General features: G+C 39.0%; 1 protein-coding gene across 1 annotated transcript in view; it reads right to left on the bottom strand.

Moving 5' to 3' along the window:
* The window catches only part of GTF2B (general transcription factor IIB), a 35,516-nt gene extending 16,921 nt beyond the window's left edge, over positions 1 to 18,595 (bottom strand). The window contains exons 1-2 of the mRNA XM_039216638.1: positions 18,523 to 18,595; positions 12,503 to 12,609 (exon numbers count right to left, since the gene is read on the bottom strand). Coding sequence (XP_039072569.1) covers positions 12,503 to 12,609; positions 18,523 to 18,539 — 124 coding nt within the window. The 5' untranslated portion in view covers positions 18,540 to 18,595. The remainder of the gene's footprint in view (positions 1 to 12,502; positions 12,610 to 18,522) is intronic.
* Positions 18,596 to 18,964: the final 369 nt, after the last annotated feature.

Below are 18,964 nucleotides of genomic sequence, written 5' to 3'. Positions count from 1 at the left end.
GGGCATGGAGGAGGACACTTGTGGGGATGAGCACTGAGTGTTATGTGGAAACTAATTTGACAATAAACTATTTGTAAAAAAAAAAAAACAAATACTGTGATCAGGTTCCCCATCCAAAAAAGTGAACACACTCAACATGTATGCACTCAACATGTATGTTCATGTATATACTGTCTGTTACACACATGTACAGTTCTCAATCCAGGTATTAGAGTGCTGTCTAAAGAGTATGAACTAAAATATCTTACCATAGTCTAAAAAGAGTGAAGTTTCACCTCCTTATTTTTCAAGAAAAATTTGATAATAATTGCCAAAACCATTCACACCAACTACTTTGGCACCTACCTCACAAGCTGGCATAAATGGAAATTTACCTGCAAAAGTCTCATACAAGACTGTCCACAGCAGCATTACTCATATTAGCTAAAAACTGGAAACAACCCAAGTGTCCATTAACAGGAAAATGTATACAATGAAATATCCCTCAGCAAATAAACCGATACATGCAATAATGTAAATGCATTTAGAATCTATTCTGAGCCTGAGAAAAGTCAGTTACTAAACAACAAATACTACATAATTCTAGTTATAGGAAGCGTGGCTCAGCTGGTTAAGCGTGACTCTTGGTTTCTGCTCGGGTCATGATCTCTCGGTTTCAGGGGTTTGAGCCCCGTGTAGGGTGGAGCCTGCTTGGGAATTTTTCTCTTTCCCTCTCTGCCCGCCCCTCCCCTGCTCATGTGCTAGCTCTGTCTCTTTCAAAATAAATAAATAAACTTAAGTAAAATTTTATAGGAAGTTCAAAAACAGGCAAAATAATCTGTGAAGACAGAAATCAGTACAATGGTTGCTGCTGGGATGGGGGTCAGAGGTGACAGATTAGAAAGAAACATAAGGGAACTTCTGAGAATGAAAGAAAATGGTCTAAACATCCTGATTAGTGTGATTACACTGGCACATGCAATGTCAAGATGCAAACTGTGTATCTGGGATCTGTGTGCTTTACTGCATGCAATTATACCTCAATAAATAAAAACTAAAAATTCACTCCCACCAAAATACTGTTGGTTTTGAATTAAAGCTACACCAAACCTATCCATGATTTTGGGAATGACAGAATTATCATCAATCTTTTCAGACAAGGGAATATACTCTTTCTCAAACTCTTCTTTTAGATTATATGTATGTCACATTTATGACTAGATCTAATTTTTTCTGTTAAAAATCTCATTTTCTAACTAGTAATTGCTGCAATATTTTATATGCTTATATTCAGCCACTTTTAATAGACTATTAATTTTTAAAATTTGATCTGAATATTCTAGATATAGAATCTCATCAGTGGCTAAGAACTTGTTCCCTTTCCAATGTTTAGCTCCCATTTCTATACTATATCGAAAGCGCTTGTCAGAACTTTCAAAACAATGCCTTTGATTTAAAATAGAAATGTCTCCAATATTTCACATTACGCATAAAAATAACAGGTGAACTGCAATAGTCATCTATTAAAACATCATTCTACCCTAATGCAGAGTATCTTATATTAGGAATGTATAAGAGTTCATTAAATATCATCTTAGCAAACCATAGCCTTTCTTACATACTATCTTTTACATTATAAAAGCTAGCCATAGTTGTTTGTGAGTTATTAGTTTTCTAGTCCTTATGTGTTAAGATAAATTAAGTTATTCTGGAGTAAGAAATATTTTAGAAGATTAGTGGCTTAAAATGAAGATCTTTCTTATTCATACGACATGTCTGTATAGGGGCAGGCCGGCTTTCTATGCCATCCTTATTCAAGATGATAGAATCCCTGCCACTTGAGACATGCTAGGGAGAAGGGAGTGCGATAAGTTATGCACTGACTTATACACAGTTTCTAATGGTAGTATTTCCACTCACACGTCCTTGGCCAAAGCCAGTCAAGGACTGATGCTGAACTTTTAAAAAGGTGGGAAAATAGGGGCACCTGGGTGGCTCAGTCGGTTAAGCGTCCGACTTCAGCTCAGGTCATGATCTCGGGATTCGTGGGTTCAAGCCCCGCATCGGGTTCTGTGCTGACAGCCCAGAACCTAAAGCCTGTTTCGGATTCTGTGTCTCCCTCTCTCTCTGCCCCTCCCCTGCTCATGTTCTGTCTCTGTCTCAAAAATAAACTATAAAAAAGAATTTTTTTAAGGTGGGAAAACATCAGTGTACCATGTAGCTCAAAAGAGAAGAACCAGAAATATAAGCAAATAGTCATCAATGCTCTTCTACATGACAATCAGCAAATAGAATTAAGCACTGTGTTTTGTGGGATTTATGTAGAAGTTCATAAAAAAAAAGACTGTTCTAGGATTTCCTTTTTCTGCCACACAACAAACCAAGGAATCAGAGTTAATTTTACTGGCTGATTATTTGCAAGTCTTTACTAATAACATTTTTTAAATGTTTAAAAGACATTCCCCACTGGTGTGTGGATTCCTGACATGCAGCCCTGAGGGTCTTCCAGTACAATGTAACATTTTCTTCTATTGAACCTTTAATACAATATTCATCTGAATCTTCAAGTAGAACCATAATGGCTATCTTGTCTTTACCACTTTCTCATTCACGCCTTATATTCTCAGGTTTCTTCTCTGCTTTACTGATCCAATTTCCTAGAATATTAAGTCAGCTAATTATTATCTCGAACAGTTTTATTATGGTGTTTGTCTCCTTGTGCTACATTATTTCTTTCTGGCTTTTTAAAAAAATTATTTATGAGCGAGAGAGCGAGCAAGCGAGAGAGCATATGCACATGCAGGGGAGGCGCAGAGAGTCAGGGAGAGAGAATCCCAAGCAGGCTCCACACTGTCAGTGCAGAGCCCAACACAGGGATCGATCCCACAAACCAGGAGATCATGACCTGAGCCAAAATCCAGAGTCAGATGCTCAACCGACTGATCCATCGAGGCACCCCTCTGACAACATTTAATAGAAACATTATGGAAACTTTATTTCAGAAATCACAAAATATCATTTCTATAACTTTCTTCTAGTGAGCTATATCAGGAGAATTTTGATAAGTCCACTGGATCCCTGCTCCTCTTCACTGTAACCTGTTTCCAGAAGCCTCATGTGGACTGCTGTGCTTATTCATCCTGTACTTCTGTACTAAAGAACTATCAATCCATGTCCAGTGGTGGCAGTCGTGTTGGAAAATGCTGGAAAACGATGCATCCTAACATTAGTCACAATAATTTGAGTCATTCCCATACTACTACTTTCAGGCCTCTATCCTACGGCATATGCTTCTTTTTCCCTCCAGTTGGAATGACCTTCCCTCCATAAACCCTTACTCATGCTTAATGATCATGTTTCAATGTAAATTCAACAGTAATTTCCCCAGGAAATCATTGCTTCCTTCCTTCCTTTGCGTTCTCACCAAAGTTGGAAGATCTGTAATAGAGCTTTTACCGTGCTGTGCTGTGTGAATGCACCCTGCTCCCTTTCACACACTAGCCAGAGCTGCTCATACCTCTGCCTCTCTCACTCTCCCTGACCAGCACAGTGCTGTAACAGAAACAGGCCTGTTAAGTCCTACAGACCTGGTTTGAACTGCTCTGTCACTTACTAGACATGGAATCGTCAGCTAATTATCTAAGTACTCCAAGCTTCAGTGTCCCTTAAAGAGTAGTTGTGTAAACCAAGTTAGTAATTCTCTGATACTTAAGGTAAAGTAGCATCAAAGCATTAACAATTCTAGTGGTGCCTGGGCGGCTCAGTCAGTTGAGCGTTCGACTCTTGATTTCGGCTCAGATCATGATCCCAGGGTTGTGAGATCGAGCCCTGTGTTGGGCTCCACACTGAGCATGGAGCCTGCAGAGATTCTCTCTCCCCCTCTGCCCTTCTTCCCTGCTCACACAGTCTCTTTCTAAATAATAATAATAATAATAATAATAATAATTAATTAAATGTTCTAAATTAGGTAAGAAGTGGTCTCTGAAGGCTTATAAGAAATGCCAAAGCAAGAATTTCAAAGTGAATATTCCTTAATTTTAAAATACAGCTTAAACATATTAAACCTGAATGTTTCCTTTAGGAAACACTAATGCAAATTTAAAGATGGCAATCCAGGAATCTTTAAAATGATACAGATGAAGAGCATTCACTATGCTGGACCCACTCAAATACATTTTACAAGTGACTTGCTATGAAGAATGGCATCTATGACTTAGAATCACGTACTTTTCCATAAGGTTAAGAAAAAACAGTACTTGTACCCACAAAAAATGTACCACTGAAATCCCATACTGAAATCATACTATATGTTTTACATATTATCTCATTTGACTCTTAACAATTCCAAGATGTATGGTACCTACTCCCTATTGTGGGGTGGGTGGATGACTTATTTTTACACATAAGGTTAAGCTTAGAGAAATTATATAATTTGGTTATAGTCACATAGCTCATTAACTAGTAGAGCCAAACCTAGAATCGAGGGCCCCTAGTTATATTAGGAGTTACGCACACACATAAGATATCTGCTCTACAGGCTATACAGACTAGGTATGGAGACATGGAAAATATGAAAACTCTGAAAGTACAGAAGATCTAAAAAGACTGTGGTAAACTGTAAACTTAATAGTATAGATTTATGTTTCTTAATATGTATGATCTAAGCTAGAATTTCTAGAAATGGGATCTGGAATCTTTAAAGATCTGATTCTTTTTTTTTTTTTTTTTAATGTTTATTTAGTTTTGAGAGCGAATAAGAGAGAGCAGGGGAGGGACAGAGAGAAGGGGACAGGGATCCAAAGTGCTCTGTGCTGACAGCAGAGAGACAATGTGGGGCTTGAACTCATGAACTGTGAGATCATGACCTGAACAATCCGGGTGCCCCTTAATGCACATTCATACATCCTTCAGAATCACTGTATAAACAATATCCAGAATAACTTTAGGAAAGAGAGATCAAATTGACTCATTTTTCTCATTCAAATCTACCTATACTATTTTATGGTTGTTCCCTCATATTCCTTCTATGAACAATGAAATAATTCAGGGTGTTTTTAAATGTTTTATTTATTTCTGAGAGAGAGAGAGAGAGAGAGAGAGAATCAGCAGGGGAGGGTCAGAGAGAGGGAGACACGGAATCTGAAACAGGCTCCAGGCTCTGAGCTAGCTGTCAGGACATCAGCAAAGAGCCTGAAATGGGGCTCGAACCCACGAACCATGAATGAGATCATGACCTGAGCCAAAGTCAGACATTTAACTGACTGAGCCACCCAGGTGCCCCGAAATAATTGTTTTAAATGGTACATAAAATGTGGCTTTTACTAGAAATGAAACCACTAAACACCACCTTATTTGAAACCCTAATTTATAAAAGTCATAACCAACTTCATGTTTTAGCAGCTATTACAGCAGCTTACTAACCTAATACTTTGCTGAGTATAAACAATGTCCAAGGTCAAATTTATGAAAAAACTGATAATCTAAATATGATTATACTGCCACCTAGTGCTCAATTTTTAAAGTGACACAATCACACTTAGGATTTTGGGGGGAATCCCACAAAACAGTGCTGTTAAAGCCTATAGTTTCATGGTAGAAATGACACAGCTTTGCTTTAAAAGTTGTGCTTATTTTAGAGATCAGGTACCAGATCCTACAGATCACTGGTAAGATTAAACAGCCAATGACAAATCAAAATACTTCCTATGTCTAAAATAAAAATCCTATAATTCAAGTGGCGCCTGGGTGGCTCAAATGATTGTCAACTTCGGCTCAGATCACGATCTCATGGTTTGTGAGTTCAAGCTCCATATTGGGCTCACTGCTGTCAGTGCAGAGTCCACTTCAGATCCTCTCTCTCCCTCTCTCTCCATCTCCCCAACTCATGCTCTCTCTCTCAAAAAAGAAAAAAAAAAATAAATCCTGTAATTCAAATAAAAGAGGAAAGTCAATTAGACAATTATTACATGCCAAACAGTATTTAAAATGCCAAACAGTATTTAAAATAACCACAAAATATTGGGACCAACCTAAGTTACAGGTGAAACTAAGTACCACACAACTTAAGCACTGGAGGAAAAAAATTAAACAAGACACTGAATGTTTGACAAACTATTTTCCAAAGATGGCAGCAATAATACCTCTCATCAACATGTTCTTCTGAAACATGACCCTGTCTATGACACTGAGGTGGTTGGTGCCTGTTTCTCTGCTCCTTCCAATATAGGTGGGCCCTCTGACTATTCTAATACGGAAGTGATCTGATGCCAGGCATAGCCCTTAACTAATCGAGTCCAGCTTCCACACTCTTGAAACACATGCTCTTGGGATAGTTCTCTTGGAAATCAACCACCATGTATGAAATGTGACTACTCTGAGATAGCTAAGGAGAAATCCTAGGGTATGGCCTGTGTGGGGAGGCCAAAGAGCAGAGAGGAACCAGAAATGCAGGTGAAGACGCCATCATGGAGGTGAATCCTCCAGGTCCAATCAGTGCCATGTGGAAAGAATGGCCCAGGTAAGTCCTTCCCAAAGGACCAACCCAAAAACCATAAACAAGATAAAACGGTTACCATAAACCATTAAGTTCTCCAACAGTCTGTGATGTAATTGAAACAGAAACTGGCTCCTCTAAGTATGATGCTTCTTTAAGTAAAACCAAAACACTTTAGCACTGGGTTTGAGATTCAGTGGTGGGCCTCAAGGAGCCTATGAATGAAGGTTTAAAGGACAGTAAAAAAAAGAAAAAAAGTGTTGTTGGCGACTGGACAAAATGCAATTTTTATCATATGGGATAAATACATTTTTTGTATTACAAATTATCTCATTAAAGGTGACAGTTGTGAGGGTAATATATGCCTCCAAACAGGGCAGGTGAGCAGTATATGGTCTTGAATTAGAAATTAAGAGTAGCTAGGGGCGCCTGGGTGGCTCAGTTGGCTGAGCATCTGACTCTTGGTTTTGGCTCAAGTCATGATCCCAGAGTCATGGGATCAAGCCCTGCATTCGGCTCTGTGCTGAGTGTGGAGCCTGCTTGGGATTCTCTCTCTCTCTCTCTCTCTCTCTCCCCCCTCCATTCCCCCTCCCTCTCTCCCTCTGCCCCTCTACCCTATTTACATGCTATCTAATAAATAAATAGAGAAAAAAAAAAGAGTGACAATGGGCTGCCCTAAGTTTTAAGCCAAATTAAGTATTAATTAAGTATAGAGTTGTCCAAAAACAATGCTAAGAGTTCCAATTTCTAAAGTTGTCCACTGATTAAACCAAAGGCTACTGTAAATGCTTATTCAGTAAATATGGTATAATCTAAAAAGTTTCAGACAAGGCAAAATGTTATAATAAGCACATTCAAACCATGTAAACCAAGACTATTAGGAGACACATGATGACGTCTAGATTTAAATCTCTATGAACATCCATATCTCAAATACAAAAAAGCCACAAGTTTTCTGTCCTTAGCGGATTGCGGAATATTTGCCTTGCCTGATTTCTTCCCTATCTCCACAGCTTAAGAGACAAAGGCAGAACTGAGCTGGCAACAAAGAGCAGATGCCTTTAAGCCGGCAAGCTGGGGGAGCCTCAGTGACTCAGTAGGTTGAGCATTCGACTGTTGATTTTGGCTCGGGTCATGAGGTCATGAACCCAGGGTCCTGGAATTGAGCCCCACGTCAGGCTCCATGCTGTGTGTGATGCCTGCTTGAGATGGTCTCTCTCCCCCTTTGCCCTTCTCCCCCACTTATGCACTCTCTCTCAAAATAAAAAAAAAATCATAAAAATTTAAAATAAATAAACCAGCAAGTTGATGCAAGTTCAATTAGATATATGTAGAATCTAAATTTATTATTGATCTATGACAGTAATATATGGGTTTGTGTATATATGTTCATATGTACATGTATTTTTACAATTTGACTCATGGTCTGTCCTGTTCAATTAAGCTCTTTTCAACATAATTTGATTGATAATCTCTTCAGCAAAACAGAACTTTGTTAGCAGACTCCTGCCTGCCCACCCTCATGGAATAGCTTCTTCACCTGCAGGACACACTGCAGGTTAAATTAGATTTAACTAAAAATATGTGAATGAGGCTAATACTGTATATTTTAAAACAGGTGTTTGTTATAGTTTACGTCTGAAAAACCAATTGTTACAAAAAGATATTTCTGTATACAAAAAGGAAATTTAATCAGACTTTTTTTTTCTTTTTTTTTTTTTTTAAGTTTCAGGCTTTACAATTTAGCCTACTTGCTTTAGTTAGGATAAAACATAGTAGTTCCAATGCTGGTGTTAAATACTGATAAATAAAGCAAAACTAAAAGAAAATTAACTTCTTTTGGTTTATATATAAGCAGAAAAATGCAAGTAAAAGTTAGGGACTTCAGGCACACAAAAAAAAGCATGTAAACCTTGTGAATTAGATCTTCCTCCTCAAGTTGGTTAATCTTACCCAACTGTATCTTGCTAGGCTGAAGTAGAAGCGAAGCTGATGGAAGGGCTGGAGAAATGATGCAATATTTCTGCACTGTGTTTTAAATGGCTACATTTAGGAGACCCAAGAAGCTGAAATTATCTCCAATCTTCTGTCTCGCTCTTACATATTATCAGTCTGATCTTTATACTTTGGAATTAGAATGCTCTCATTCAACTTACGGATTGGCAAACCTGGTCTGGAAAGGGCCATACAGTAAATGTTTTAGGCTTTGTGAGTCAAGAGGCTAAACTGAGGATGCTACCTAGGTACTTCCATAAAGAGGAAAAACTCCATTGATTTTTTATTGATGAAATTAAAAATACAAAAATTGAGAATAATTTGTTGTAATACAAATCTACTACTGAGAAAGAACAGCATTCTCTTTGGGTTGAGAATTTCACTTAATTGGAATTCAGTTAGTGCTCTCTATCATCAAAATCAATTACAAATGTTCATCTGTCAATGCTGTTAACAGAATTTTATGTACTTCACTTTTTAAAAAGTCTTTTTCACACACAGATAAGTACTGCCAAATACTGATATTAATCTGCAAGCATATGATTTTAACTGAGCATATTCACTGCTTGAAAGGCATTTATAGAATTTTATTACATTCTTCTGATATTTTGCCTTTTAACATGTCATTACATTGTAGATTCATCACTCCCAATTGAAAGTTAGGTGGAAGCTCTTTAACTGCAGAGTTAAACGGATTTGGAAATATGAAAATTTCCTCTGCACTTACATTCAGGTCTGAAAAACACTGATTAAAACACTGTTTGAGTTTTAAATATATACTTGCAGCAGATATGTGTGGGAATGAAGACCCTACTTCCTGTTTTAACTTTTGACAGCAATGAAAGTATATAAAATACATTAAAGCAATTTGACATCATTTGGGATTCAAATTAGTTGTTGTCAAACTGATTTTGTTACACTGCAATTTTAATATATAGGCACTGTTTTGCCTTCCAATTTTAGGTTGAACTCATTATGAAATATTAACAAGTCTGCAGCAAAAGCTAATTTTTAAAGCCATTCAGTTAAAGAGTAGTGGTTGAAGGCAGTACTGGTTCAGAAAGATTTCAACCGTGGCCCTAAGCTCAAAAACAATTACAAGAAAACTTTGCTGCAGCTAAGCTATCAAATTACTGTGTGGTGGGCAAGTCAAGATTCAGCTTCTATTTCTGACAAAGATTCAATGAAGTGATGACAGTTAAGTCCATAAGAGTGAATGAAGTTCACTACAGGATAGATTCAAACCCCTTCTATCAACTACCTGCTGATGAATACAATGAATAGCTATAAGCTGTAAAAACCTTACATTTTCACAATCTTTGTAAATTTTTCCAACTAACTCTTCTTCCACACATATTTTTACCACCATCAGTTATAACACATCTTAGCAGTTTCCACTTCAGGTTGTACTGAATTAGCATTCTTGTAATTTCTTTAAAAATAGTTTCTCCTCAGGTGCCTGGGTGGCTCAGTCGGTTGAGTGGCCGACTTCAGCTCAGGTCATGATCTCACAGTTCGTGGGTTTGAGCCCCGCATCAGGCTCTGTGCTGACAGCCAGCTCAGAGCCTGGAGCCTGCTTCAGATTCTGTGTCTCCTTCTCTCTCTGCCCTTCTTCCCCTGCTCATGCTTTATCTCTCTGTCACTTAAAAATAAACATTAAAAAAAAAAATAGTTTCTCCTGCAGATGTTCCATGCAGATAATTCAAACTCTAGAAAGTCTGCGTCGACTCCTTTTTTTTTTTTAATTTTTAACGTTTTATTTATTTCTGAGAGAGAGAGAAAGAGACAGCATGAGCAGGGGAGGGTCAGAGAGAGAGGGAGATACAGAATCTGAAACAGGCTCCAGGCTCTGAGGTAGTTGTCAGCACAGAGCCTGACACAGGGCTCGAACCCATGAACTGAGAGATCATGACCTGAGCCGAAGTTGGATGCTTAACCAACTGAGCCACCCACGCACCCCTCTGCATTGAGTCCTTGAATAAATAACTCAGCAGTATCAGTAACATCTATCTAGTCATCAAGAGTCTAGGAAAAATACTTGAAATCTGTCTGGTTTAATTGATTGACTATCAGTGTTGCTCCCAACATCCTCAACTCTTCAAGCAACTGTTTTTCTGAGAGGCTAATTGTCTTAAACAAGTTCATCTTAAACAAATTTTCTCTGGACACATTTCTTCAACTACCACAATCAAACATGAACTAATTAACTCATCATTAACTAATCGTTGGCTTTCCCTGCATAAGCTACAAATAAGCCACTAAGAAACTTATTTTAGCTGCAGCTTTATTTTCATTCTTTTATTTTTGTGAAGAAATTCTGCTGTGATGAGATATTCCACTTTATATTTTCTAAATTTTCTGATCACTGTTTTACCGAATTGGCAGGATGAGTGCTTATGTCTAAGTTTCTTGTATTCTATTAACAGAGCTATAATATCACTGCATAATAAACACAGAGCTCTTCCATCTTGATCAATAACAAAATAACCTATAGTCCACTGTACCTTAAGAGCATGGCTTCCAAAGTTCACTTTTTTTCTTTTTGTTTTGACATGACGGGTATGCAATGGTAACAAAATAAAATGCTGCAGCATGGAGATAAACTTTGTACTCAAAATGCTGGGGAGTGTTAAAGTACATTACTGGGAGTTCCAGTGTCCTGGGTGGCAGTATGAGGTGATGACAGTACCATGTACGGTTTCTGTTGCAACCACAGAACACTACTGTCACCCTGGGAAAGTCAGTCATGGACAATATGTAACCAGCAAGCCTGGCTGTGTTCCAATAAAACTTTATGTATGGAAACCAAAATTTGAATTTGATACTATTTTCACATGTCTCCAAATATTATTATTCTTTTGATTTTTTTCAACCACTTAAAAATGTAAAAGCTGTTCTTAGCAGGCAGATTATAGATAAAACAGGTAGTGGGTCAGTTTGCCAATCTCAGACTAAACTCATTTTATGACAAAAGCCCATACAGGATAGAAAACTGGATCCATGCAGACAGTGGCGCTCCACTGCCACACTAAACTTCAGTTTCCCATCTCTAAAATGAAGGTAATAGGAGTACTCACCACAAAGGTTTCTCTGAGGATAAACCTAGTGAATATGTAAATCATTTTAAAAAGTGCCCAGCATACATCAGCTGTTAATATTGCTTACTGAGGAGAATTCAACTGTAAGTGGATTTCAGTTCCTATTAGCAACTCTGTACAATTTAAGCCTCTCAGTGGAGGTCTGAGGCAAGCAGGCTACCTGGATGAATGTTACAGGTATCCCCCAACAGAATCCCACGGTATACCACCACCAATGTTTCTGTTATACACCCCCCAATTCTACTAGCACTTTCATTTTTAAGCATTTCAAACTGCTAAGTATTACTCCTTTTCTCAGTTGCTAGCTACAACTCCACCATAAGAATAATTTTTAACAGACCATCTCTATTCTAAAGTTTAGCTACATATCTGGTAAGTAAGCAAGCAGGAACAAAACAAAAAATTTTAAGCAGCAGTATTTTTGACAGTAACAATTTTAGACTACAAATTCTTGTCATTCTATTTAACTGGATCTATTAACTGAAAGGCCTTGAATGAGACTCAGTACAGATATACCTTTACTACCCTGAAACAAATCATGTTTAAATATCTAACAGCCACAAAAATTGGGTTAAATTTATTCATTATTTCATACACACAAGTGTCACCACCACCCTCCCCAAACCCCATCAAATATTTAAGACTAAGGACTCTGGAGACCATGGACTGAGGGCCTTTTCTTTTGGATTGGCTGTCCTCAATTTTAATTGCTCTTTCATACCCCACATTATGAAATATATGTATTTGTATATACAATAAAATATGGCATCTCTGATTTTACTCTTGTTTTCTTTTCCTAATTTTTTGTTTTATAATAACTATGAATTACCTGTAGGGGAAAAAATCAAAATGTAATGATTAAGAGACACTTTAGGAGATACACAAAAACAAAGTATCCAAAACAGTGATTTCAGTTAAAACCATAATAACTGCTCACCTACAACCAGACCGCATTCTGGACAGATCATATCACCAGCTCTGTAGTCCTCTACTAAAATTGCATCTGGATGGTTTGGACATGTGACTCTTGGAAGAGCATCCAAACTAAATGGGAAAAAAAGAAAAAGAAAAAAAAGAATTTTTTTATATCCTCCCAACCAACATGTAAAAAGTAGTGTTTCGGGGGAAAAGAGAGTTTTGAATACTTTTCCTATACTATCCATGTATAGTAAAACTTCAAAATAAACATCCCAGTTAGGCAATTTTTAATTCCAGCTAGTCAGTAACAGATTCCACCGGAACTGCTTTTTCTAAGAACAGTAACTTATTTGCAGACATGGAAGGCTTTATTTTTTTCATTTCAAAAAAAGGTTTTATTTTTATTTATTTTTCCCATTTTTAATTTATTTTTTAATAGTTTATTGTCAAGTTGGTTTCCATATAACACCCAGTGCTCATCCCAACAAGTGCCCTCCCTCATGCCCATCACTCCCCTTTCTCCTTCCCCCAACCCCCATCAACCCCCAGTTTGTTCTCAGCATTCAAGAGTCTCTCTTGGTTTGCCTCCCTCCCTCTCCCCAACTATTTTTCCCCTTCTTCTCCCCCATGGTCATCCGTTAAGTTCCTCCTAATCCACCTATATGTGCAAACATATGGTATCTGTTGGAAGGCTTTAAAAACCTAAATGCAAAGCAATTGTTTTTTCTCTTAGCATGTAGGCTACTGAGATTTTTAAAAATCTTGATTAGCACGGAAATGACTAGCTACCATTTATAACCTGTGACATTTACATACAATCATCTGGATTGTGTGACTTACCACTTACTTCTCTGGTCACAGAATAAATTTCAAGTCTTGTTTTTTTCTACTTGCTGGATATTTTAGTAACAGATTTAGAATAATACACTGAACCTAATGGGTATGATAAAGGAGGGTGGTAGATGTACCTCTGCTGAACTTAGTCCATTTGCTATCATTCAAAAAACGGTTTCAAAAGCTACTTTTTAATCTATTGTGATAGTACTAATGTGCTCGATCATTTTATTTTGAAATAAAGTAGTCTGTGGAAGATACACCACTCTTAAATGACAAAATAAAATCAGCTTTAAAAAGCAACAAAGGTGGCATCTGGCTGGCTCAGTCAGTAGAGCATGTGACTCTTGATCTCAGGGTCATGAGTTGAAGCCCCACATTGAGCATACAGCTTATATGCTGTATATATATAACTAATAATAACTAATATATATATATAACTAATATATAACTAATAACTAAATATAACTAATAATAAAATGGGGCACCTGGGTGGCTCAGTTGGTTAGGCATCTGACTCTCTCTTTTTTTAATGTTTTATTTTATTTTTGAGAGAATAAGAAAGATAAGAGTGCAAGTTGGGGAGGGGCAGAGAGAGAGACACACACACAGAATCCAAGGCAGGCTCCAGGCTCTGAGCTGTCAGCATAGAGACCGATGTGGGGCTTGAACCCATAAACGGCAAAATCATGACCTAAGTTGAAGTCAGACGCTTACCACCTGAGCCACCCAGGCACCCTGAGGCATTTGACTCTTGATTTCGGCTCAGGTTCATGGGAAAAGAGCCCAGCATAGGGCTCTGCACTGACAGCATGGAAGCTGCTTAGGATTCTCTCTCTCTTCCTCTGCCCCTTCCCAGGTAGAGCAAAATAAATTTAAAAAATTTTTAAAAAGAAATAAAAAGCAACAAAAATACTTAATATGGATTTATTAATTACACACAATTATAAATGTTTGGTATTGGGGCGCCTGGGTGGCTCAGTCAGTTAAGCGTCCAACTTCGGCTCAGGTCATGATCTCACGGTTCACGGGTTTGAGGCCGGCGTCAGGCTCTGTGCTGACAGCCAGCTCAGACCCTGGAGCCTGTTTCAGATTCTGTGTCTCCCTCTCTCTCTGACCCTCCCCTGCTCACACGCATGCTCTCTCTCTCTCTCGGAAATAAATAAAACATTTAAAAAAATTTTTTTAAATAAAATAAAATAAATGTTTGGTATCGGGGCACCAGGGTGGCTCAGTTGGTTGAGTGACTGACTCTTGATTTCAGCTCAGGTCATGATCCCAGCGTCATGGGATAAAGCCTCGGGTCGAGCGCTATGCTGAACTTGGAGCCTGCTTAAGATTCTCTCTCTCTGCTCCTCTACCCTGCGTGTGCGTGTGTGCGCTCTCTTGCTCTAGCACTCTCTCTCTTTCTCTCAAAAAGAAAAAAAAAAAAAAGATAATGAACTCTGTAGGGGCACCTGTCTGGCTCAGTTGGAAGAGTGTGCAACTCTTGATCTCAGGTTTGTGAGCTGAAGCCCCATGGTGGGTATAGAGATTACTTAAATAAAACCAATTAATAGACATTTGGTATTAATGGAAAATAAGCCCTCTTTAAATGTTGACTTGAAATACTACAATACAAGGTTATGTTATGGCCATCATAAGTATACATTTAGAAGATATCATCGACCATTCTTAGAGTAGTAAGTAGGTATTTGTGGTTTTGGATAAATTTTCTAAAGTCAGCAACACAAATCAGAAAGTTAACTCCCGGGGCGCCTGGGTGGCTTAGTCGGTTAGGCGTCCGACTTTCGCTTAGGTCATGATCTCGCGGTTCGTGGGTTCGAGCCCCGCGTCGGGCTCTGTGCTGACTGCCAGCTCGGAGCCTGGAGCCTGTTTCAGTCTGTGACTCCCTCTCTCTCTGACCCTCCTCTGCTCACTCTGTCTCTCTCTCTCTCTCCTAGAAATAAATAAAATATTAAAAAAAAAAAAAGTTAACTCCCAACATAGGTGACTACCACTGAAAAAGTGATAAAATAATCCACATTCCCAAAATGTATACATTCACAGTAACCAGAAAATGTCTTGTATCTTTTCATTGAGAAAAATGGGGGAAATAGAGATTTGCTGTATAGCCACACTTATTCCATAAATTCCTATTAGGAAAATATTCTAATACATTATAACAAATTAATTAAGAACTTAGTATAAATCATGAAAAACTATGTTGAAATAAAGGAAAATGTTAGAATAACAGTAATTACAAATGGGCAGCCATATGGCACACAGTATATAAGGACTAATATATTTTGTACTTAATATTAAAAAGTAGATAGGGGGCGCTAGAGTGGCTCAGTCGGTTAAACGGCTGACTTTGGCTCAGGTCATGATCTCGCGGTTCGTGGGTTCGAGCCCCGGATCGGGCTCTGTGCTGACAGCTCAGAGCCTGGAGCCTGCTTCAGATTCTGTGTCTCCCTCTCTCTGCCCCTCCCCTGCTCGTAATCTGTAGGTCTCTCTCTCAAAAATAAATAAACATTAAAAATTTTTTAAAATAAATACATAAAAAGTAGATAGAATATCTTCTCTGTATATATATAAATATGTAAACATTTCAAAGATATGCTAAGTGAAAAGAGTAAGGTAAGGATTTTACACAAAACTGGACAAAGTATAAATTACAGTTAATGCAATCACAAAGATGACCCTCAAAATGTTCAAAAGAAACTATATAAGCCATTCATATAAACCCTAAACTGGGCAAAACAAACCTATGGAGTTAAAAGTTGTGATGTGGTTATCTTCGGGAAGGGGTAATGATGGAGGGGACAAGGAGGCTTCCATGATGCTGGTGGTATTTGATTTCTTGACCTGGGTGGTAGCTGTGTGCGTGTGCTCATTTTCTAACTGAACTGAGCACTTAAAATGTGTGTACTAACTTCATGAAAAAGGTAAAAAGCAAGGTAGTGAACCATATTTACAACAGCCTTTCGGGGAAGAAGAGAGGTTAGCAGTACGTGCATGTTTATTAAACCACAGACTCATTAGGAAAACACCAAGAAACTGGTTAAGATGGCTGCTCTGAGGGAGAATTAGACGGTTGAGAGTTAGGGAAGAAGAGAAACTGCTTTTCACTTTTCTTCTTGTTTTTGTATGATTTGTACATGTTACCTATCTGAAACAAAATGAATCACGATACACTAGTCAACTTGTAATCAGAATACCCACAAGCATAACACAAAAGAGGAACCACAAGAGTAGGGTGGTGGGGGAAGTAAGGGAGAGAAACGAAAGGAATGGAGTAAACAACCACCACCAGTGACACTAACACAATTTAAAGTACCTAGGAAACCACATAAACCCACATCTCACTTTAGAGCTATCACTTATTGGGTGTCCACAGTGTGTCTAATGCTATATATATACACACTAGTACTCTTCACAGCACCCCTGCAAAATAAGCATTATTTCCCTTCTAAAGATTACAATCAGAGAATGATTAGCCTGAAATCACAGACTAAGTAGTGGAGCTCACAACTCTGGTGCTTTTCCCTGTGAAAACACCAGGCAGTTTCATAACCTAGTAACTTGTACATCTTCCTCAGGGGGGGGAACAAAGCCAAAGGCAGAAATACTAACATTTAACTTTTCTTATCACTGGTAGAAAAACTTCAGAGACAGACAACTGCAATGACACATGTAGTTAAGACCTAAGGCATGTCCAGAAAAAAATTTATTTCGAAGATTATTTTTTAATGAAGGAAGAAAAAAAGTCAAAGCAAAATTCTTTTGGTAAAGAATCTATCACGTGAATTTACTATATTTAATGTTGCAACATTTCATACAATTTCCTGTCCTATTGTATGGAAAAGCTGTGCCCAAATATGATCACATTTACCTTTCAGATCTATTGCCACGAGAAAATGTAATGTCGTATTTAGGAGCCTTTGGGAAACTGGTTATCCACTTACCTATAAGGAAGCCTTTCCCAACAGGGCCACACCCATACACAATGATTGAGCATTCAATCATAAAATTACAATCAGTAAACAAGAGTGTCATTGGCTCTAAGAGTTGTTTCAGGGAATGCTGCCTCCCCAACACCTTTTTTTTTAGAATACAGTAACATAAAGTAGCAAGTCTTTGCAGTTAGCACAAAACGGCCAGGACTTCTCCAGCTTACAATTTTGTGATAATGGCTTTCATCGGGAACTGAATTCCACAGAAGATAACAAATTCAGAAAAATTATGCCACAGTTGCCTCTCTGAAGCTACAGAACTTAATTTGACACTTTTAATAGATTATGAGTTAACTAGGGGCCAACATGTGAAAACAGGAAACAGATAAGAGATTCTATACTTTGTTCTAACACTAACCTTGGAAAAGTCAACCTTGGCATGACTCAGTTTACACTTATGTAAAAATACTAATATCTACCTCATAGTGGTCATGAGAGATATAATTAGGGTCTACAAGCATTTTTCTGATCACAGGATTAAAGGCTGTCTCTAAGGGCAGCGCTAGCATTTCCTGTAGCTCAGAATACATCACATTTTTAAAAATATATTAGGCAGTGACTTCCCAGCATAGGTTAAGTCATTTTCTGCAGGCAAGATTTCCTTCAGGAATACGGAGAAGTACTCGATTAGTAGAAAAATAAACCTCTTAGAAAGAAACTTATCAACTCTTGGTAAATGCCCTCGCTTCCATTTCAAAAGGCCTCTGGGAGGGTAACCAGTTTTCCACCAGGCGCACCAATGCTGACGTCCCTAACTTTCTAGCTGTCAGATCGATAGGGGCCTGGAACTAACCCCTTCCCGCTCTCTGGAAAGGACCGTGGGCTGGTGGAGCCACAGCTGGAAAAACAAGCGTAGGGAAAATTAACAACAACAACAACAACAACAACAACAACAAAGATCGGTTAAAATAGCCCCCGAAAGATGCGAAGCCAGGGGCTGCGCACACAGGGGTCCCCCACAGGGTGGTGTCTGGGTGAGAAAACGAGCCAGGACTGTGGAGTGGTAACGCAGACGGCTCGGTAGCCCCCGCGACACCCCTGACAGCCCTGCCGTCTGGAAGTGCCTTTGTCCGGGTCGCGCAGCCAGTCCGCCGCCTCTCCCCGCACCTCCGGAGCGCTCTGCCCGACGCGGCAGCCCGGGCGGCAGCCGAGCAGCCCTGGCACTCTCTGCCCGTCCCTCACCTAGCCCGGCCCGGCCGGACATACTAACCGGCTGGTAGACGCCATCTTCACGGCCACTGCGGTCCCAGCTGGAAGCCACAACAAACGCAGCAAGAACAGGAAGAGACTGTGGCGACAAGACGCGCGGAGACGGCCTTTTATAGGCGAGTCACCCACGCAGTCGTACTAGGGCGCGGCTACGGGTCGGGAGAAGGGCCAAGAAAAGTGAGATGCTGTAGGCCACGTGCTTTGCGTTTTTTTAGTTTCCTATTCCGTTTCTGTCATTTGCTATGGTGCTGAGCAAATCGACGAAACTACCCAGGAAAATTCTCAAGGGAACTCTGCAAACTGGGTGCCTCAGAGATACCCTCAACCTGCTGAGTTAAAACACCAAGACAACCCGGCCTTCGTGGTGGGGGCAAAGCCCCCATTCCCGAGGGCTAACCATCCCTCTCTCGGGAGGGGGGGGGGGGGGAATCCGTTACTCTTGT

The sequence above is a fragment of the Hyaena hyaena genome, unplaced genomic scaffold, assembly GCF_003009895.1.
Source record: "Hyaena hyaena isolate Hyena2069 unplaced genomic scaffold, ASM300989v1 scaffold_648, whole genome shotgun sequence".
NCBI classification, from domain to species: Eukaryota; Metazoa; Chordata; class Mammalia; order Carnivora; family Hyaenidae; genus Hyaena; species Hyaena hyaena.
The sequence above is the reverse complement of the archived record's forward strand: the minus strand, read 5'-3'. Positions and strand labels throughout refer to the sequence as shown.